General features: G+C 46.8%; 1 protein-coding gene across 4 annotated transcripts in view; it reads right to left on the reverse strand.

The window, feature by feature from the left end:
* Positions 1 to 17,187, reverse strand: part of LOC123756181 (ELKS/Rab6-interacting/CAST family member 1) — a 101,205-nt gene that overhangs the window by 13,174 nt on the left and 70,844 nt on the right. For all 4 annotated transcript variants that reach the window (XM_069336531.1, XM_069336532.1, XM_069336530.1 and 1 more), the window contains one exon: positions 7,885 to 9,706. In XM_069336531.1, coding sequence (XP_069192632.1) covers positions 7,885 to 9,706 — 1,822 coding nt within the window. The remainder of the gene's footprint in view (positions 1 to 7,884; positions 9,707 to 17,187) is intronic.

Genomic DNA, 17,187 nt, shown 5'->3' on the forward strand with positions numbered 1-17,187 from the left:
GGGGAAGCCCCAGGCAAGGTACTGCTAACCGGCACCCCAAACTACCAAGTAAACAACTAAGAGCTGAACCCCCAGTACTTAAACACACACGGGTGTCTAGTGGAAGACCTCCAAGAACACAATACAGTGTATATATATAAGTGGTGTCAAAACCAAGGGCAAACCATCCACCAGGCAGAAAACAAAAACAAAAGAAAACCCCCTGTATGAGTACAACGTACCCAGGCGGAACAGAGCCAGCCATTATATCAGGTGAAGAACAGCTGCACAGTACCTTGCAGCCCCTACCAGTGACGAAACTACCTCCTACCCAGAGGCAAACAGAGGTGCATGAAACACCCCAGCTGACTCCAAGGGCGGGCAATTACCGAGCAGTAAAAGACCTCAATGGAGGTAACCCACCCGCAACTTGTGGAAGATAACCCCAAGCCATAAGGAAAGTACTCACAGAGCACCTAGGGAAGGTAACTCTAGGTGCATGCTGCCCGAGTACAGGTGAAAATACTTCTGGCTCGCACACCACCAGTAAGACAGGACCACACCACAAGGAACAGCACTGAAACAATTCCGGAACCAGAGTTGCACGACCGTCAGGTCTCACATCAGTCACAGAACTAGGGGTGTGGATAGCCGGCATGGGGGTTTTGGGCTCCAACTTCCCCCCCCCCGGGGAGGAGGGAGCAGCGCAGACGGCGGCGCGGTGACGATGGTGAAATCATGATCGTTTGCTCGTTTTTCGTTTGGGGTGTTCTGTCCAACAGTTCGCCTTTCTGTAGCAATTTTGTTTAATCAGATAGGGTTTGTTTTGGGGCACCTGCCTTTTTGGGTGCCTGACCCGGTCGATGGCAGACATAGAATGCTTCCTACCACACGTGGGTTTCTATAGGCCATTGCTCCTCGTGCCTCTCTGAGCGGGGCCAGGTTCTGGCTCATGGTCCCCGGTAGGTCTAGAACTCCATTCACTTTGACTTATGCCAGGGTCTAATATATACATATCAGCCCGGATAGCTCCAGGAAGCTGAAGGGCCTTTCTCCCAGAAAAGCAGTGAATATAGCAAAATGTCTCTTTCTGGTTGGGCCTTGGTGACTCCCTGAAGCTATCTTTCTGAGATGGCTTCCCTCTCCTGAGTCACATCAGCCATAGGAGTCACGTTGGCCTACAGGAAATCAGAGAGGGAGAACCTGGCCCCTCACAGAAGCACAGAGCTGAAGATTGTTATGATCACCCCTCACTGAGAAAACATCCAGAAAGAAAGTGAAGCAATACAGCCAACTACAGGATTCAAAGAAAAGAAAGCACTGAAACAGCCAAATAACTCTGCAAACAATTAGCTCATATCTAAATGATTCTCTTGAAACTAGCTCAAACCTCTAGTTGCAATTGGCAGCAATAGGTGGCAGAACCACAGGAACACCAAGCATCCATGCCATCTTTGCCTCAGTCTAAAGCTGAAAGACTGACAACCAATGCAACAGGTAACTGGGAAGGGAATCAGGAAGCCACCGAGGTCCCATAAGAAAGAGGCTTTTCATTACATTCATCATTAGTTTTCTGGAGGAGCCTCTTGGTGTCTCCCCTGAAGCAATCTAAGAACCGAGAAGATAGAAAACATGGGGGAGGGGGAAGAGAGAGCGGCAATTACACTCAAAGACAAGATGCCAGAATGAAAAACCCAATCAGGAGAAAAGTAAGCCCAACTGGGACTAAGAACGCTGACCAGATAACAAGCCGCCAGTATGCTGTTAGACAGTCAAAACTTCCGAGCCCAAATATCAGCCCACAACAGCTTAGTGAACACAGCAAGTTCACAGCCAATGCTGTGAACTTGCAAACATCATTAGCCCAAGGGTAGACTTCAAGATGTATAGAAGTAATGACACTGCAGACAACCTAGGATAAACGAGCCTTCAAGCAAGGAATCAAGGAAACCAGAAAAACAAACAGCAAATCCAGCAAAGTGGAACAAATCAAGCATCAACCACAAAAAGACCCTTCTGAAATGCAATCAATTCACTGTCAGAAAAGGAGAATGCTGCAAATGAAGAAACTGCCCACCTGGGCCAAAAGAACAAAATTCACACTTCTGGAGGAGAGCATGAAGCTCCTCAACCAGATAACCTGAGGCAAGAAGCAACAAAAACAGTATTCTGGACCTAATAGGCAACAGTGAACTGAGGGGAAGGAAAGAAACACTAACACCCTATCAAGAGACCAAGACAGCCCAGCAAGAGCTTGAGCCAACCAGAGTTGAATGAAAGCTCAAGACAACTTGAAAACCATTCCGAGGATACATCAACATTGAATGAACTGAAGACGAGCGAGAAGAGACGACAGCATTAGGCCGAAGATGCCGATCAACAAACAACCAAGACATAAAAGACAAAACCACCAGAACAGACACAAAAAAAAAAATGACAAAGATACAAAGAAGCAAAAGGAGCACCAGGAAACTTCAAATTGTTACTACAATGACAGATGTAGGCGAGACAAATTATTCAGCCACCTGTGCACCATATGCACAGACACTGGACAAATCTGCTGAAAGAGGCGGGGTCCCTGGAAAAATTTCAAAGTTCAAACACCAAGCCATAACAACAAGAAACTCAAACCAAACAAAAACAAAAACAAAACTTCTGGCCTTTGGTGGCTGTGAGTACTTTGGTGGCAGCTACCAAAGGCCAGAATAATCACCTCTCCCAAGCATGCCTCCAATGTGGACAACACTTGGAACAACAGATGAACCAGAGGAAAGAAACAGGGAAAATCCTACCTGTATAACCATGAGAGCCTCATAATCAGGGAACCGAGCCATGTAGGAGGGAAATCGCTGAACCCATACCACTGTGAAGAGGTGCCACCCCTCATCCCTGGGGCAAGGAGCATTGTCGATGGTCCACTTCATGGAACAGGAAGGAAATGAGGGTGCGCACAAGAATGTTGGACACTGGGGCTGAATCTAGAAAGAGGCATTTCATTACATCAATGCTGGTTTTCTGGAGAGCCCCATGGTGGTTCCCTAACCACAAGAAAAAACAGGGGGACTTACCAGGGAGGTGGAGTAAGAGATGGAATGTACTAAGGTGAAGGAGAGACAGTAAGACAGGAGACATGGCGCAAAGCAACCAAGAAACAACTGGGCCCAGGGACACTGACCAAATACCAGGCTGCCAAGACCCTGTTAGACTGCCAAAACCCTCGGGCCCAAATATCAGCCCAGGACATGTAAAGAGACCACTTCCACCATTGCAGCATATTTGCAAACATCATGGGCATGAGAGTAGACTGCAGAACCTTAGAACAGGAGACCATGGAGACAGGATCAACCCATCAAGTATTCATTGGGGCAGAATCGGTGGCGTGGAGATAGTGGCAAATGACTGCCACTAGACAAAACAAATGATGCAATGCCAGCCAAACCAACCAAGTATCAATCACCAAAGAACCCCCTACAGAAGCCTGCTGACTCATTCTTCGCCAAAAACCGAGACGACCACAGACAAATAAAACATCCACCTGGGCCAAAAGGTCAAAACCCCATCTCCAGAAAAGAGCATGAAGCTCCCCAACCCTACAGCCACAGATGAGAACCAACAAAAACAAGGTCTTGAGAAATATATCAAGGTGAGAACATGAACTAATGACCAGGACAATTCAGGAGGAGCATGAACAGGCCAGAGGTGAAAAACCAGCGTTGAATGTAATGAAATGCCATTTTCTGGGCGAGTCCCAGAGGCTCCCTGGAGCTATCAGACTGATATTAACATCATTAGCCTGGGACTTAAGTCATATAGAGTCCATATGCCTACCGGGAACCACGAGCCAGAACCTGGTTCCTTCAGAGAGGCGAAGGGAGCAATAGCCAATGAAAACTCCACTCTTTGAGAGTATATTCATGTCTGCCATTGATCGGGGTTGGGCACCCAGAAAGGTAGATGCCCCAAAACAGACCTCTCCTGGTAGAAAAATTGCAACCTGAGACTGAACACAGCCTAGAAACTCCCCCCCCATCCCCTCCCCCAAGGAAAACAAAATAACAAGCAAGGCGTCATCATACGGCGCACTACTCGTTTGCACTCCCCCTCTTTCCTGAGAGGGGTGGGGGGAGGGCTCTGCCCCACCGAGCCGGCTGCCAGACCACAAGTTTGGAGACTGACAAACGGAAACAAAAGCAGCTGACCGGAAGGAAGGAGGGTGCCAGGGAGCCTCCGGAACTAATCCAGAAAATGGTGTTTCATTACATTCAATGCTGGTTTTCTGTGGGGAGACCCGTCGACTCCCTGGAGCTAGCAACTGTTACGTAATTCTCCTATATAGCAGTGGAAATTGCCTCTTCCTACTACCTTCCATCCCATTGCTCTACAATCCATCTCTATGAGAGCAAAACCAGACGTTTGACCCAGACATCCATCTGAGTAGGCCCTCCCGTCACCCTCCACAAGCCTCATGATCCCCCGCCAGGTGCACTTGCTGGTGAGCTGTTAGCGACCATTAACTAGCTATTGTACCGCCGGTCTCTTCTTACCGACGTCATTGCCATAGGACGTGACGTCACCAACAGGGGTATATATACTGTACTCCGGATTTTCTCGACTGAAGCCAGTCACTTCTGGGTGCTCTGGGAATCATCACTGCTTCCTCCACTCATCGTTGGCTTCCTGATTCGCTGTGTGCTGGTGGTGGTGTTGTACTGTAAATATCTTCAGTTCACCTGTCTTTTGCATTAACGTCATTTTGTGCACATTTTATATTTTGTATTTTCTCGTATGATCTCCAAGTGTTCTCAAGTACCTTTTTTGTTATGTTTATTAATACTGAACCTGTATTTAAGATTATGGTAAATTTTGTTAATTATTCATCTGTTTCTTGTTTAATCCTGCAACTTTCACACCGCAAGGGCCAGAGCAGCATTTTTTTTTATTCGATAAGAGTGAGAGTCACTTTACATCTGCCCCAGTATAGCTGCAATACTGTTTCACGTGACATTATCCAAATAGCAGTAAAGTAGGGAGTTACTCGGAAGGCAGCCGCACCGCGTGACTCATGATGAAGACGAGACAACTGGCTGCAACTGCTGAACCAAAGCAACACAAGACTGCTGAGCACCCGGCACATTAACTAGATAACGGGCAGCCAGGACCCTGTTCAACCTCCAAAAACCCCCGTGCCTGAATGTCAACCCAAGACATGTTCCCAAACACAACAGTAAGAGCCACTAACTTCCAAACACCACGGGCACAAGGGTAGACTGCAGGCTGGCTAGACTGAACAACCTTGTGGACGACCTGAAAGACCCATGCCCTGGAACAAGGAATGAGGGATACCGAATCAACCAACACTGCATCTCTGGACACAGAGCCCACAGCATGCAGGTAACGGCATAAAGCCACTATCGGACACAAAACATGATGTACCCCCGGCCTGACCAACCAAGCATCAATAACCCACATACCCCACAGGAAGCCTGCCATCTCATTCTTCCCCAGAAAAGGAGGAGACAGCTGCAAACAAACAAAACGTCTACCAGGATCAAAGGAGCAAAAGCCCCTGCGCCAGAGGAGAGCATGAAACTCCGCAACCCACAGCACACAGCAACCTTCAAACTCGCACGAGGCGAGCTGGGACTCGGAAGACACATACATAGGTCCACGGATACTTGACAGGGTTTTCCAGGCTTTCCAGGTTTTCATAGGCTGACTGCTATAGGAAGCCCGGGCAAGGTGTTGCTAACTGGTCAGAACCAAAGCTAACAAGGGGAAGATCAAAACACTGAAACCCCTGCGACATGTACAATCACGGGGGCCTAGTGGAGGGCCACCAAATTATTATAAGTGGTCCAATAGCCACACCAGGCAAACCAAACAAAAAGAAAAGAAAACCATGCAAAAGTACAACGTCCCCAGAGAAAACAGGAACCAGCTGCTGCGTAGATAAGCTGGCTGTGCAGCACCTTGATGCCCCAACCAGCAACAATACCACTCCTAACCCAAGGTCAAACAAGGGCCACGAAGCCTCAGCTGGCCCCAAGGGCAGGGTAGATGCCGAGCAGCAAGAACCCTTATGGAAATGGGGTCCCGAACGCATCAGGGATGATAACCCTTACACACAAAGGTAGCACTCACAGAGCACTTAGGAAAGGCTGCCCCAAGCGCATGCAGCACTCTGATATAATTCAGGTACACCTGCCCACCACACCACGGACAGCAGAAGACACCACTAAGGCAAAACACTGTGTAGGAAATTGTGGCCAGAGATGACGACCACCCAAGACTGCATTAGCAGATGAACTGGAATGGCTGGGTCGCTGGTTCGGGTTTCACACGGACGAGCGGCACGGCGGTGGGGTGTAACATTTGCTTGTTTCCTTGGGATTGGAGGGAGTTCTGCCTCTGTTCAATTTTTGGTTGCAATTTTCTTACCCATGTGGGGTCTGTTTTGTTATGCCTACATTTCTGGGTACCTAACTTTGGTTGATGGCAAATAAGTTAAACCCCAAACCACAGGGGGCGTTTTCCAGGGACATTGCTCACTGTGCCTCTCTGAAGGGGCCAGGTTCTGGCTCGTGATCCCCGGTAAGCTGAACTCCTATGACTAATGCCCTGGTCTACTGAATTGTAAATTAGCCCGATAGTTCCAGGGAGCCGAAGGGGCTCCCCACATAAATAAGCAGAGGCCTTCTCAATAGCCTACATGAAATGACTGTTTAAAAAGTGACTAGGAATTGTGCAGTTTAAAATACAAATACATGCTTTATGTTTTGACAACTTTTTGGGAAATTTAACTTAGTCTCTCTTGTCTGAAGCAAGATGACAAATGTAACTCTAATGTATGTTTGTTGTACTATAATACATCTGGAGTATTCTGATTAAATCCAACAGGAGCCTCGACCAGGGTGTGAACCTATGCGCCTCGTTCCCTGGCACGCTCTAGTCGACTGCACCACGACATGGTAAAAGAATTGCAACCTGGAGTACAACTTAACTAGTTATTTTACCATGTCGTAAAATGGGTGCAGTCGACTAGAGCATGCCTGCGAACACTCAGTGCACAGGTTCGAACCCTCATCAAGGCTCCTGTTGGACTTGTTCATCGATATATCATGTCAATGTGATTTCTCTGTGTAATGTATAGAAATTATTACTGAGACAAAAGAAGTGAAGTTCAATATACCATCTTATGTGCCATATAAATATTGCGGCTGTACAACAGAATCTAGACCATGGCCATGTCAAGCGCACACACTATTGACTGGACCATGATGGGCCAAAAGTATCTCGATCAGAAGTACTACTGCCAACATCTGAGTATGGGCGGGTATCTCTTAAAACTTGCATTATGGTACCAGGTTATCTTGAGGTTATCTTGAGATGATTTCGGGGCTTAGTATCCCCGTGGCCCGATCCTGGACCATGCCTCCACCCCCAGGAAGCAGCTCGTAGCAGCTGTCAAACTCCCAGGTACCTATTTACTGCTAGGTAACAGGGGCATCAGGGTGAAAGAAACATTTTGCCCATTTGTCTCCACCTCCACCGGGGATCGAATCCAGAACCTCAGGACTACGAATCCAAAGCGCTGTCCACCCAGCTGTCAGGCGCCTCAAGTGCCTGAAAGCACCAGGCAGTGCTTTCCAAACTCAAAATCAAGAAGTACTTCTGGTTGAGATACTTTTAGCCCATTATGGTCCAGTTGGTATTCTGTGTACCTGACGTGATCAGGGGTACGGGTTCTATTCCAGCATACACCCTCAACATTTACTCACTGTTTCATCGCATTATGGTGATTTTCAATGCACAATCTTATGTATTATAATACATATGAATACCATGTGTTTGTTATGTAGTTGTTGATAATATTGAATATTACTACCACCATATTCAGCTACCTACCTGATATAGGAGACTGATCCACCTGAATACCTGTAGCCTGTTTTTTTCCTGCTTTCTTTGTCTGGTCCTCTGTGGATTTTGAAGGCAGTATTGGTGATAATGAAATATTACTATCATCAAGTTTTAGGAGAAGAGATTCTTCAGGATTAGTAACAGAGTCTCTGATATTTTTCAAAGATGCTCGATGGACTTTAACATAGCAGTCAGCCATAATATTTGGAGTGGTACTCTCGGAGTCTACAGTTTTATCCACAATCACATTTCTTAATGCTTTGTCACCACGTTTGTCTTCTTTATCATGATCTACAGTCTCACCATTTTTATCATCAAGGCTAATGTCTGGCGTTGTTCTTGGAGATTCAGAACTGTTCACATACTTCTTTTTACGGCCTACTTTTTTTAAACGCTCTGGAACAATGTCCGTTGCAGATCTTTTTCTACCAACAGAAGAATTCCTCCCTTGTACCTTCCCAGTGGTTGTATTCCTTCGTTTGCATGTTTTACTCTTTCTGATGCCAGAAGGTATCCATGCCTCATCATCGCTATCTTCTAAATCTTTATCATCTTCCTCTATCTGCAAAGAATATGTCAACATCTTTCTTCTTACAGGTTCACTCTTCATTGGACTTTCTGCTGTGGACTTCTGATGTTGCTTATTTCGACTTCTACTGCTAGAGGAACATCGAGAACTTCCAGAGCCAGAAGACAAGGCAAGGTTCACTTGTGGCGTGAACTTTTCTGTGCTTCGAGGACTCTTCAGTACATCTTCAAGAACAACCGATACTCTTCGCAGGTTCACGAACATCACTGAAGCTGCATCCGCATTACTGTGATTTTCAAATTGTGGCGGTAAATTTTCTTTTTCTACAGTCCTCTGTGAGGAATAAGGAGGAATATTTACAAGAGTTGCATCCATCTGTGACACATCAAATGGGGTCTTTTCAGCCACTTCTGGCTGAACCTTAAGCTGTTTATTTGATTCTGCCTTAAAGAATCTTCTCTCCAACTGTACCTCCTTGCCTTTCTCTTCCTTTAATGCCTCAACAGCAGCTTGAGCAAAGATTTTTGAAATAGGCTCTGTCATATCCATGCTTATGTTATGCACACATGTTAGGTCATTGTCATTTACCCAAAATTCTGCTTGCTTAGTGGGCCCTGGGAGGATTGGAGGAGGCATATGAACAGTGTCTTGAGGATGAGAATCATTTAAAGGCTCAGTATTACTACTACTGCCAACAGTTGCATCCAAATGAAGATTTAAAGACTCGTCAGTTTTTGCCACAGCAGAATTATTCATTCCTCGCAGAAGCTCTTTACTTCGGGGCGAGCTTCTAAGCTGCTTCTCAGGGATAACATCATGTACTCTCTCCATGCTCTCTCTGTTTGCCCTAAGTGAACGCCCTTTAGATCTTTTTGACTGACGGCCTGCTTTAGCCTCTAAATCTTCCAATCTAGCAAACATAGTAGCTGGGGAAGCCAGGTAACTATGTTCTAAGCTATTTGTTGAATTTTCTTTAGCAAAATCAGCAATCTCTAATGGTTTCTTGAATGAAGTAACTTTGCTGTTCTTTAAAGTTGAAACACCATTATCTTCTTCACTGTCACTTGATTCAACCACAACAGAATTTCTAGATTGCAACGAGGTACACCGAGCATTAGTCTTTAGTTTACCTCGTCGTCCACCTCTACCTCGTCCTTTTGCACTGCAAGACGAGCGGTTTGTTACACTCTCACTGAACAACCAGCTTGGCCCCTCCAGTGGGTCTTCATTACCTTCTTGCTTGTCTGGAGTTTCTCCTACTTCATGTTGTATATCATCCTCCTAGAATATTAAATGACTATGATGATCTTATTCTCAAAACAAGTTATTTACATATGATTATAATTTTTGTATGAGACAGTGTATACCTAATGCACACAGAAAGCTTTAGCAACACTTTTACTAAAATACAGAAATCTCTGAAGTTACCCATTATGCTTACTTTGTTTTCAACTAAATGAGGAACATTGTATGCATAAGCTTAAAAAAAACAAAGCATTGAATGTAATGAAATGCCATTATCTGGGCGAGTCCCGGAGGCTCGAATGCCTCCGTCGCCACCCCGGACGGGTCAACCCCCGAAACTGCCCGAGTCTCAGAAGCCTCTAAACCCTGCCCGAACCCGAAGCCCTCAGATGCTTAAGAGCCAGAAGCAAGGAGGAGGGGGGGGGGGGGGACCGAATGAACCACTGAAGGGGAAGAACGAGCGGGCGTGGACGGAACCAAGGTCGAAGCGACCAACACCTCCAAGTCTGAGTCCCTCTAGGCAAAGCGGAGCAGCCTCGGGGCGTCTGGGGAAGCGACAACCCGAGCGCGTTGCAATAACCTAAACCTATCCTGCAATGCGCGAGCTGCCTGCACCCGAAGAAAATCATCAGATTGGGTGAATTGAGTCAGAAACAAGCAACAGAGCTCGCAGGACTCTGGGTCAAATGCGTCACCGACCCAACAGGCAGCATGACGGAGGCAAAAATAATGAGTGTCGCCCTGAGATAAGGGGACAGAGCAACCCTCAAACTCGCGCAAAGCGAGAGGGAGAGTAGGGGTCTCCTCCATTGGACCTGAGTACCCCCGTGGGGTTTTCCCAGGGCCACTAGATTGGGTCTGCTAAGGGTTATCCCAGGCAGGGTACTGCTAATTGGCGCCCCAAACTACCAAGCAAACTGCTAAAAGATGAACTCACAGGACGTGTCCACTCATAAGGGCGAAGCAGGGGGCGCCACCACACAAACGACCCTAATATACGGGGGAGGAAGAACACAAGGAAGACCCCCCTCACCAGGCAATAACAAAAAGAAAAGAAAAACCTCGCGAGAGGACAACGTACCCGAAGAGAACAGAGCCGGCCGCTGTTAAAGGTGAAAACTAGCTACGCAGTACCCTACGCCCCACCAGTGCAATAACTACCACTTACCCCAAGGCTAACAAGGGCGGAACCCTCCCACCTCCACACACACCTGGAGCGACCAAACGCCAAGCAGCAAAAGGCCAACAGAGGTAGGCCCAAAGTGACTTGTGGAAGGTAACCCCAAGCCCCGGGGGTGGTACTTACAGGGACTCGGGGAAGCACATACAGCCCGAGTACCTGAGAATTACTCCCAGCCCACAAGCCACCATAAGAGCAGCACTGAAACCAATAACAGCACAGAGAGGACTGCAGCTGGAGCCACATGACTATGAACGATCTCATCAGCCAAGGAACTGCAGTGTGGATCGCCGGCGTGAGCGTTTGGGCTCCCTCCCGCCTTCCCCCCCCCCGTCCCGTGGGGGGGGGGGGGCGTGGGAAGAGCTGTGCAGGCATGTGGCACGGCTCGTAATTACCTAAGTGTAGTTACAGGATGAGAGCTACGCTCGTGGTGTCCCGTCTTCCCAGCACTCTTTGTCATATAACGCTTTGAAACTACTGACGGTCTTGGCCTCCACCACCTTCTCCCCTCACTTGTTCCAACCGTCTACCACTCTGTTTGCGAAAGTGAATTTTCTTATATTTCTTCGGCATCTGTGTTTAGCTAGTTTAAATCTATGACCTCTTGTTCTTAAAGTTCTAGGTCTCAGGAAATCTTCCCTATCGATTTTATCAATTCCTGTTACTATTTTTGTATGTAGTGATCATGTCACCTCTTTTTCTTCTGTCTTCTAGTTTTGGCATATTTAATGCCTCTAACCTCTCCTCGTAGCTCTTGCCCTTCAGTTCTGGGAGCCACTTAGTAGCATGTCTTTGCACCTTTTCCAGTTTGTTGATGTGCTTCTTAATTAATTAAGATATGGGCACCACACAACCGCTTCATATTCTAGCTTTGGCCTAACAAAAGTCGTGAACAATTTCTTTAGTATATCGCCATCCATGTATTTAAAAGCAATTCCGAAGTTAGAAGCGTGGCATAGGCTCCTCGCATAATATTCTTTATGTGGTCCTCAGGTGATAGTTTTCTATCTAGAACCACCCCTAGATCTCTTTCTTTATCAGAATTCTTTAAAGATTTTTCTGATTTCATGTGACATCATGCTTGTTTGCTCTTTTTTCTTTGGGGAGTTCTGTCCACTCATTTGGCGCTTTTCTTTGTTTTAACCAGAATAGGGGTTTGTTTTGTGGCGCTTACCTTTCTGGGTGCCTGTCCCGGTCGATGGCAGATATAGAATGCTCCAAATCACATGTGAATTTCTATAGGTCATTGCTCCACGTGTCTCTGTGAGGGGGCCAGGTTCTGGCTCGTGGTCCCCGGTAGGCCTAGAACTCCACCCACATCGACTGATGCAAAATAGTTAGGGTATCCATATCAGCCTGGATAGCTTCGGGGAGCCGTAGGGGAGCCGTAGGGGAGCCGTAGGGGAGCCGTAGGGGAGCCGTAGGGGAGCCGTAGGGGCTCCTCCCCTACGGCAATCTAAAGGCACACATTTTAAAACAAGTCCCATAATAATAGCACAATAAATAGAATTTTAACAAATATTTTAAAATTTTGACCAAAAACGTATTTACAGTGGTACCTCGGAATGCGATTGTCCCTGTATGCGAGGTTTTCGGAAGGCGAGGTGTATTTACTCCAAAAATTTGTCTCAGAAGGCGAGGGTTACTTCGGGAGGCGAGTTTGGACGCGAGTTTGTTGATACGCGTACAGCCGACCTAGCGCATTCGTCGCCCCTCCGCCCCGCCGCCCCTCAGTTTATTATTGTCTCGCGCTCAGTGACTACCCCCACATCAATTCTTCTCGCGGATTTTCAGTGTTTTGTTGGATTTTTGGTGATTTGTCTATACAATTTGTTATTATATATCTCACCATGGGTCCCAAGAAAGCCAGTGGTAAGGATAAAGGCCAGAAAGCTCATGTGAGGATGACAATAGAGGAGAAACAAGAGATCATTCGGAAGCATGAGAACGGTACACGTGTTGTTGAACTTTGTAGGCAGTACAACAAAGCCACATCAACAATATGCACTATACTTAAGAAGAAAAATAAGATTATGGGTGCTAAAGTGGCAAAAGGAGTAAGAACATTAACGGCACAAAGACCACAAATACTTGAAGAAGTGGAAAAGTTGTTATTAATTTGGATACACGACAAGGAGTTGAGGGGTGATAGTGTTTCGGAGGCCATTATTTGTGAGAAAGCCAGGGTGTTGCACGAAGACCTTCTAAAGAATACCCCTGCAACGAGTGATGCAGATAAGAAAGAGTTTAAGGCAAGCAGGGGCTGGTTTGAAAAATTTAGAAAGAGAAGTGGTATCCATAGTGTTACAAGGCATGGGGTTATGTGATGTGATTATGGAAGGGGACTCCCCTTCCAAACAGTAACTCCTCTCCTCCTCCCCCCTCCTCACCATCTTCCATACGCCTACAGCACTCGACAGCAAGGTAAGTAATAACTGGAACACAGTTTTGTAGGTTTATTTAGATGAATTAGGTAAATTAGGTATACAAATTTAGTTTGATGTGGGGTTTTTGGGGTAGTCAGGAACGGATTAATTCATTTCCCTTTATTTCTTATGGGGAAATTAACTTCGGAATGCGAGTTTTCGGAAGGCGAGGCGTCTCCAGGAACGGATTAAACTCTTATTCTGAGGTATGCCTGTATAATCTTTTAAGTGTTCTGACATCAAGTTTTGTGTTACATCTTTCATCTTAGTACCAAACCGTGCGCACTCTAAACGCACTCATTTTGAAACTATCCCGAAGTCGATCGGATAATAAATGAATTTTAAACAAATATTCTTTTATCGGATGTATATCATGTCCGATGCTTGGACTTGAGAGAAAAAAATTAAACACAAGTTGCGTTCGAAGAGTGCTATAGTGTTAAGGAAACCAGATCAACCCAAAACTCATCAACTGGAGCAGAACTGGGAGAAATTGGCAAAAGGCCGCCACCAGACACAACAGATGATGCACCCCAGGCTGGATAAACCATGCATCAATAACCAAAGGACCCATCTGGAAGCTAGCCGACTCTTTCTTTCCCAGAAAAGAAGAATAAGGCTGCAAAAGAACAAAATGCACTTTAAGCTTCAAACCCCTTGAAGTCTCAGCAGAGGAAAGAAACTGGGCAGAATCCAGGAACACTGGAACAAATGGATGCCCAATTCTGAAGGCCATCCCTCAGAGATATGGGAATCAAGTTAAGGATTGCATACCTCCAAATCCCCATTATATCCATGGGTAAACAGCCCTTGAAGCCACACTCACCATTCTGCCAGTCCAACATCAGTCAGTGCTTGCAAATGTGCAGCATAAAGCTACTTAGAATCCTTAAGCAATGAAGAAGACCAAAGATGGCCAAGGCAGAAGCAGCAGATGAAGACGGCCGATATTTGGTACGTGTCTAAAATAAGATTCTTGTTAACCTTCCCGTATAACAGCAGGGAGATCAGAAACTATACACCCTGCATACATATACACAGGAACTTCTAAATTCTATAAGCCGAGTCGTGTAAATTAACCGCAGCTTGATAGGTGGCTGCACAAGAGGTAGCTCAGTCAAAACTGTTATTAAGCACCATAAACCAGCACAAATCTGCAGGTAAAAAGTCCCCTGAACCCAGCAAACCACATGACATTGGCAATAAGAATTGCTATCAGAGTCTAAAAACACCAAAGCATACACCAAGGAAAGTTATATTAAACCAACTGAAATGATATAAAAAAAAAACAGCGTTGAATGTAATGAAACGCCATTTTCTGGGCGAGCCCCAGAGACTCCCTGGAGCTTATCGGGCTAATGTATGTTATATTAGACCGGGACAGAGGGCAGAAGTACACCGTCCCCAGAGGCAACAGGAACCGGTCCCCGCATAGGTGGCAGGCCGCGCAACACCTTGACGCCTTAACCAGCACAACACCAGTCCCTACAAGGCCAAACAAGGGCCCCAAGACCCAACTGGCCCCAAGGTCGAGGCAAAAGCTGAGCAGCAAGAGCCTCTACGGGAATGGTTCCCGAACGCCCAAGGGAAGATAACCGTCATGCAGGGGCAGTACTCACAAGGCACTTAGGGAAGGAAGCCCCTGAACTCATGCAGCCCCGGTACTGATGAGGAACACCTGGCCACCGCACAACACAACACACGGCAGTGAACACCACAAAGGCATACACCACCCAGGAAATTGAGGCCAGAGAAGCGTCTGTCCCAGTTGACATTTGCTTACGAACAGGTGCTAGCCAGCCGGTGTGGTGAGGTCTGGGGGCCCCCCTCCCCCTCTCGGGGTGGGGAGGGCTGCGCGGAGAATCGGCGCGGCAGTAATGTGTGATGTTTGCTTGTTTCCTTGGGATTGTAGGGAGTTTCTACCTCTGTTTGTTTTTTATTTTAGTTCTTACTATGTGGGGTTTATTTTGCTATGCCTACCTTTCTGGGTGCCTAACCCCAGTCAATGGCAGATAAGGAAAAACCCCAACCACAAGGGGTTTTTCCAGGGCCATTGCTCCCTGAAGCCTCTCTGAAGGGGGCGGGTTCTGGCACTGGTCCCTGGTAGGTCTGTACTCCATAGCTAATGTCCCAGTCTAATATAACATACATTAGCCTGATAAGCTCCAGGGAGCCGTAGGGACTCCCCACAGAAACCCACACACAAGAAGGAAGCCTATTTAAATTAAAGAGGTAGGAGAAATGACATTAGTGGAAGCCAGACATGCAATTGAGTTGAGGTGTAAGGAAGCTTTTCTTCCCCTGTACAGGTGGTAGGCAAGTACAATGCACTGATGAGGTTCTTGAAGCCAATTTCATCCAAAACTTTAAAAAGAAATATGTTGAAAATGTTAATGTTGAGAGGGGTAATTAGCACACCAGATATGAATGGTTAGGAGGCAGGGCACAAAGAGCTAGATCTCACTCCCCCCACAGTCACTGACAGGTAATCTTGAGGTTATCTTGAGATGATTTCGGGGCTTTAGTGTCCCCGCGGCCCTGTCCTCGACCAGGCCTCCACCCCCAGGAAGCAGCCCGTGACAGCTGACTAACACCCAGGTACCTATTTTACTGCTAGGTAACAGGGGCATAGGGTGAAAGAAACTCTGCCCATTGTTTCTCGCCGGCGCCCGGGATTGAACCCGGGACCACAGGATCACAAGTCCAGTGTGCTGTCCGCTCGGCCGACCGGCTCCCAGTTTGGGAGCCGGTCTTAACGGTAAGCACTGGGATAAGGAACAACAGCCACTGCAACCCCCACAGTCAGATGTGCATGGCACATGGGTAAAGAGCCTAGGCTCTTTAGAGCCATACACCGAACCTTGACCTCGGTCACTCTGATATGGCACAAGTAGCCACAGACGCCAAGATTCAAGTAAATGACCCAATATGTACCCTCTGCTACAGTGCAAGGCCTATAACACTAAAAGGAGCAGAGTCAGCTCATTATACAAATGATGAACAAGTAGCAGCACAAAGTCAAAGACTGTCTTTCTCAATCAACAAAGGAGGACAAGTCACATCCTTTGTCTGGAGGCAAAGTACCTCGAGAAGAGCTAATTCGTAGGAGCTCTCACAGCACTGTTGTTTAATGGCTAGTTCCACTCCCCCCCTCCCTCCAGGTGGCATATCTGGAGGAAAAGACTCAGCCAGTGTAACCCTTCAATTATGAGCCGAGAAAGGTCAAACTGATGGACCTGAAAAAGAAAAGGGTCCAGGAAGCCACTGAAGACCCACCAGAAAGAGGAGTGCCATTACATTCAACACTGTTTTCTAGGATAATTCCATGGTGAATCTCTGTTGTTATCTCACTACACAGTGCCCAACAACTTGGGCTTTACGGTAGAGCGACAGTCTCGCTTCATGCAGGTCAGCGTTCAGTCCGCGACCATCCAAATGGTTGGGCAGAATTCTTTCCCCCCCGTCTCATCCCAAATCCTTATCCTGATCCCTTCCAAGTGCTATATAGTTGTAATGGTTTGGCACTTTCTCCTGATAATTCCATTCCCTCACCACACAGTACAAAAACTATATTTTAACACAATAGAGTCAGAAGAAAGCAGAAACCAGGGAAAACCTCTGAAAATCCATCAAATTCACTCCAAACAATGTAAGTCAGAGGGAAGTCCACCAGCTGACCAAACAGAAGAACCTAGCAGACAAACCAAGCCAATATGCTTGGAAACGAGGGACCAGAAAATGCAGACCACAAACAAGGGACCCCCCCCCTAGAACTAAAATGGAACCAATGGAAGCCAACCAACTCAATAGAACCAGAAAAGGAGGGAGCTGGTAGCTGTAGTCGAGGCATGGGGGGGGGGGTAGAAGATCACCCGAGGACAGTGAGAGAGAGAATGGTGATCTCTCAGCTA

Source organism: Procambarus clarkii, chromosome 36, assembly GCF_040958095.1.
Source record: "Procambarus clarkii isolate CNS0578487 chromosome 36, FALCON_Pclarkii_2.0, whole genome shotgun sequence".
NCBI lineage: Eukaryota > Metazoa > Arthropoda > Malacostraca > Decapoda > Cambaridae > Procambarus > Procambarus clarkii.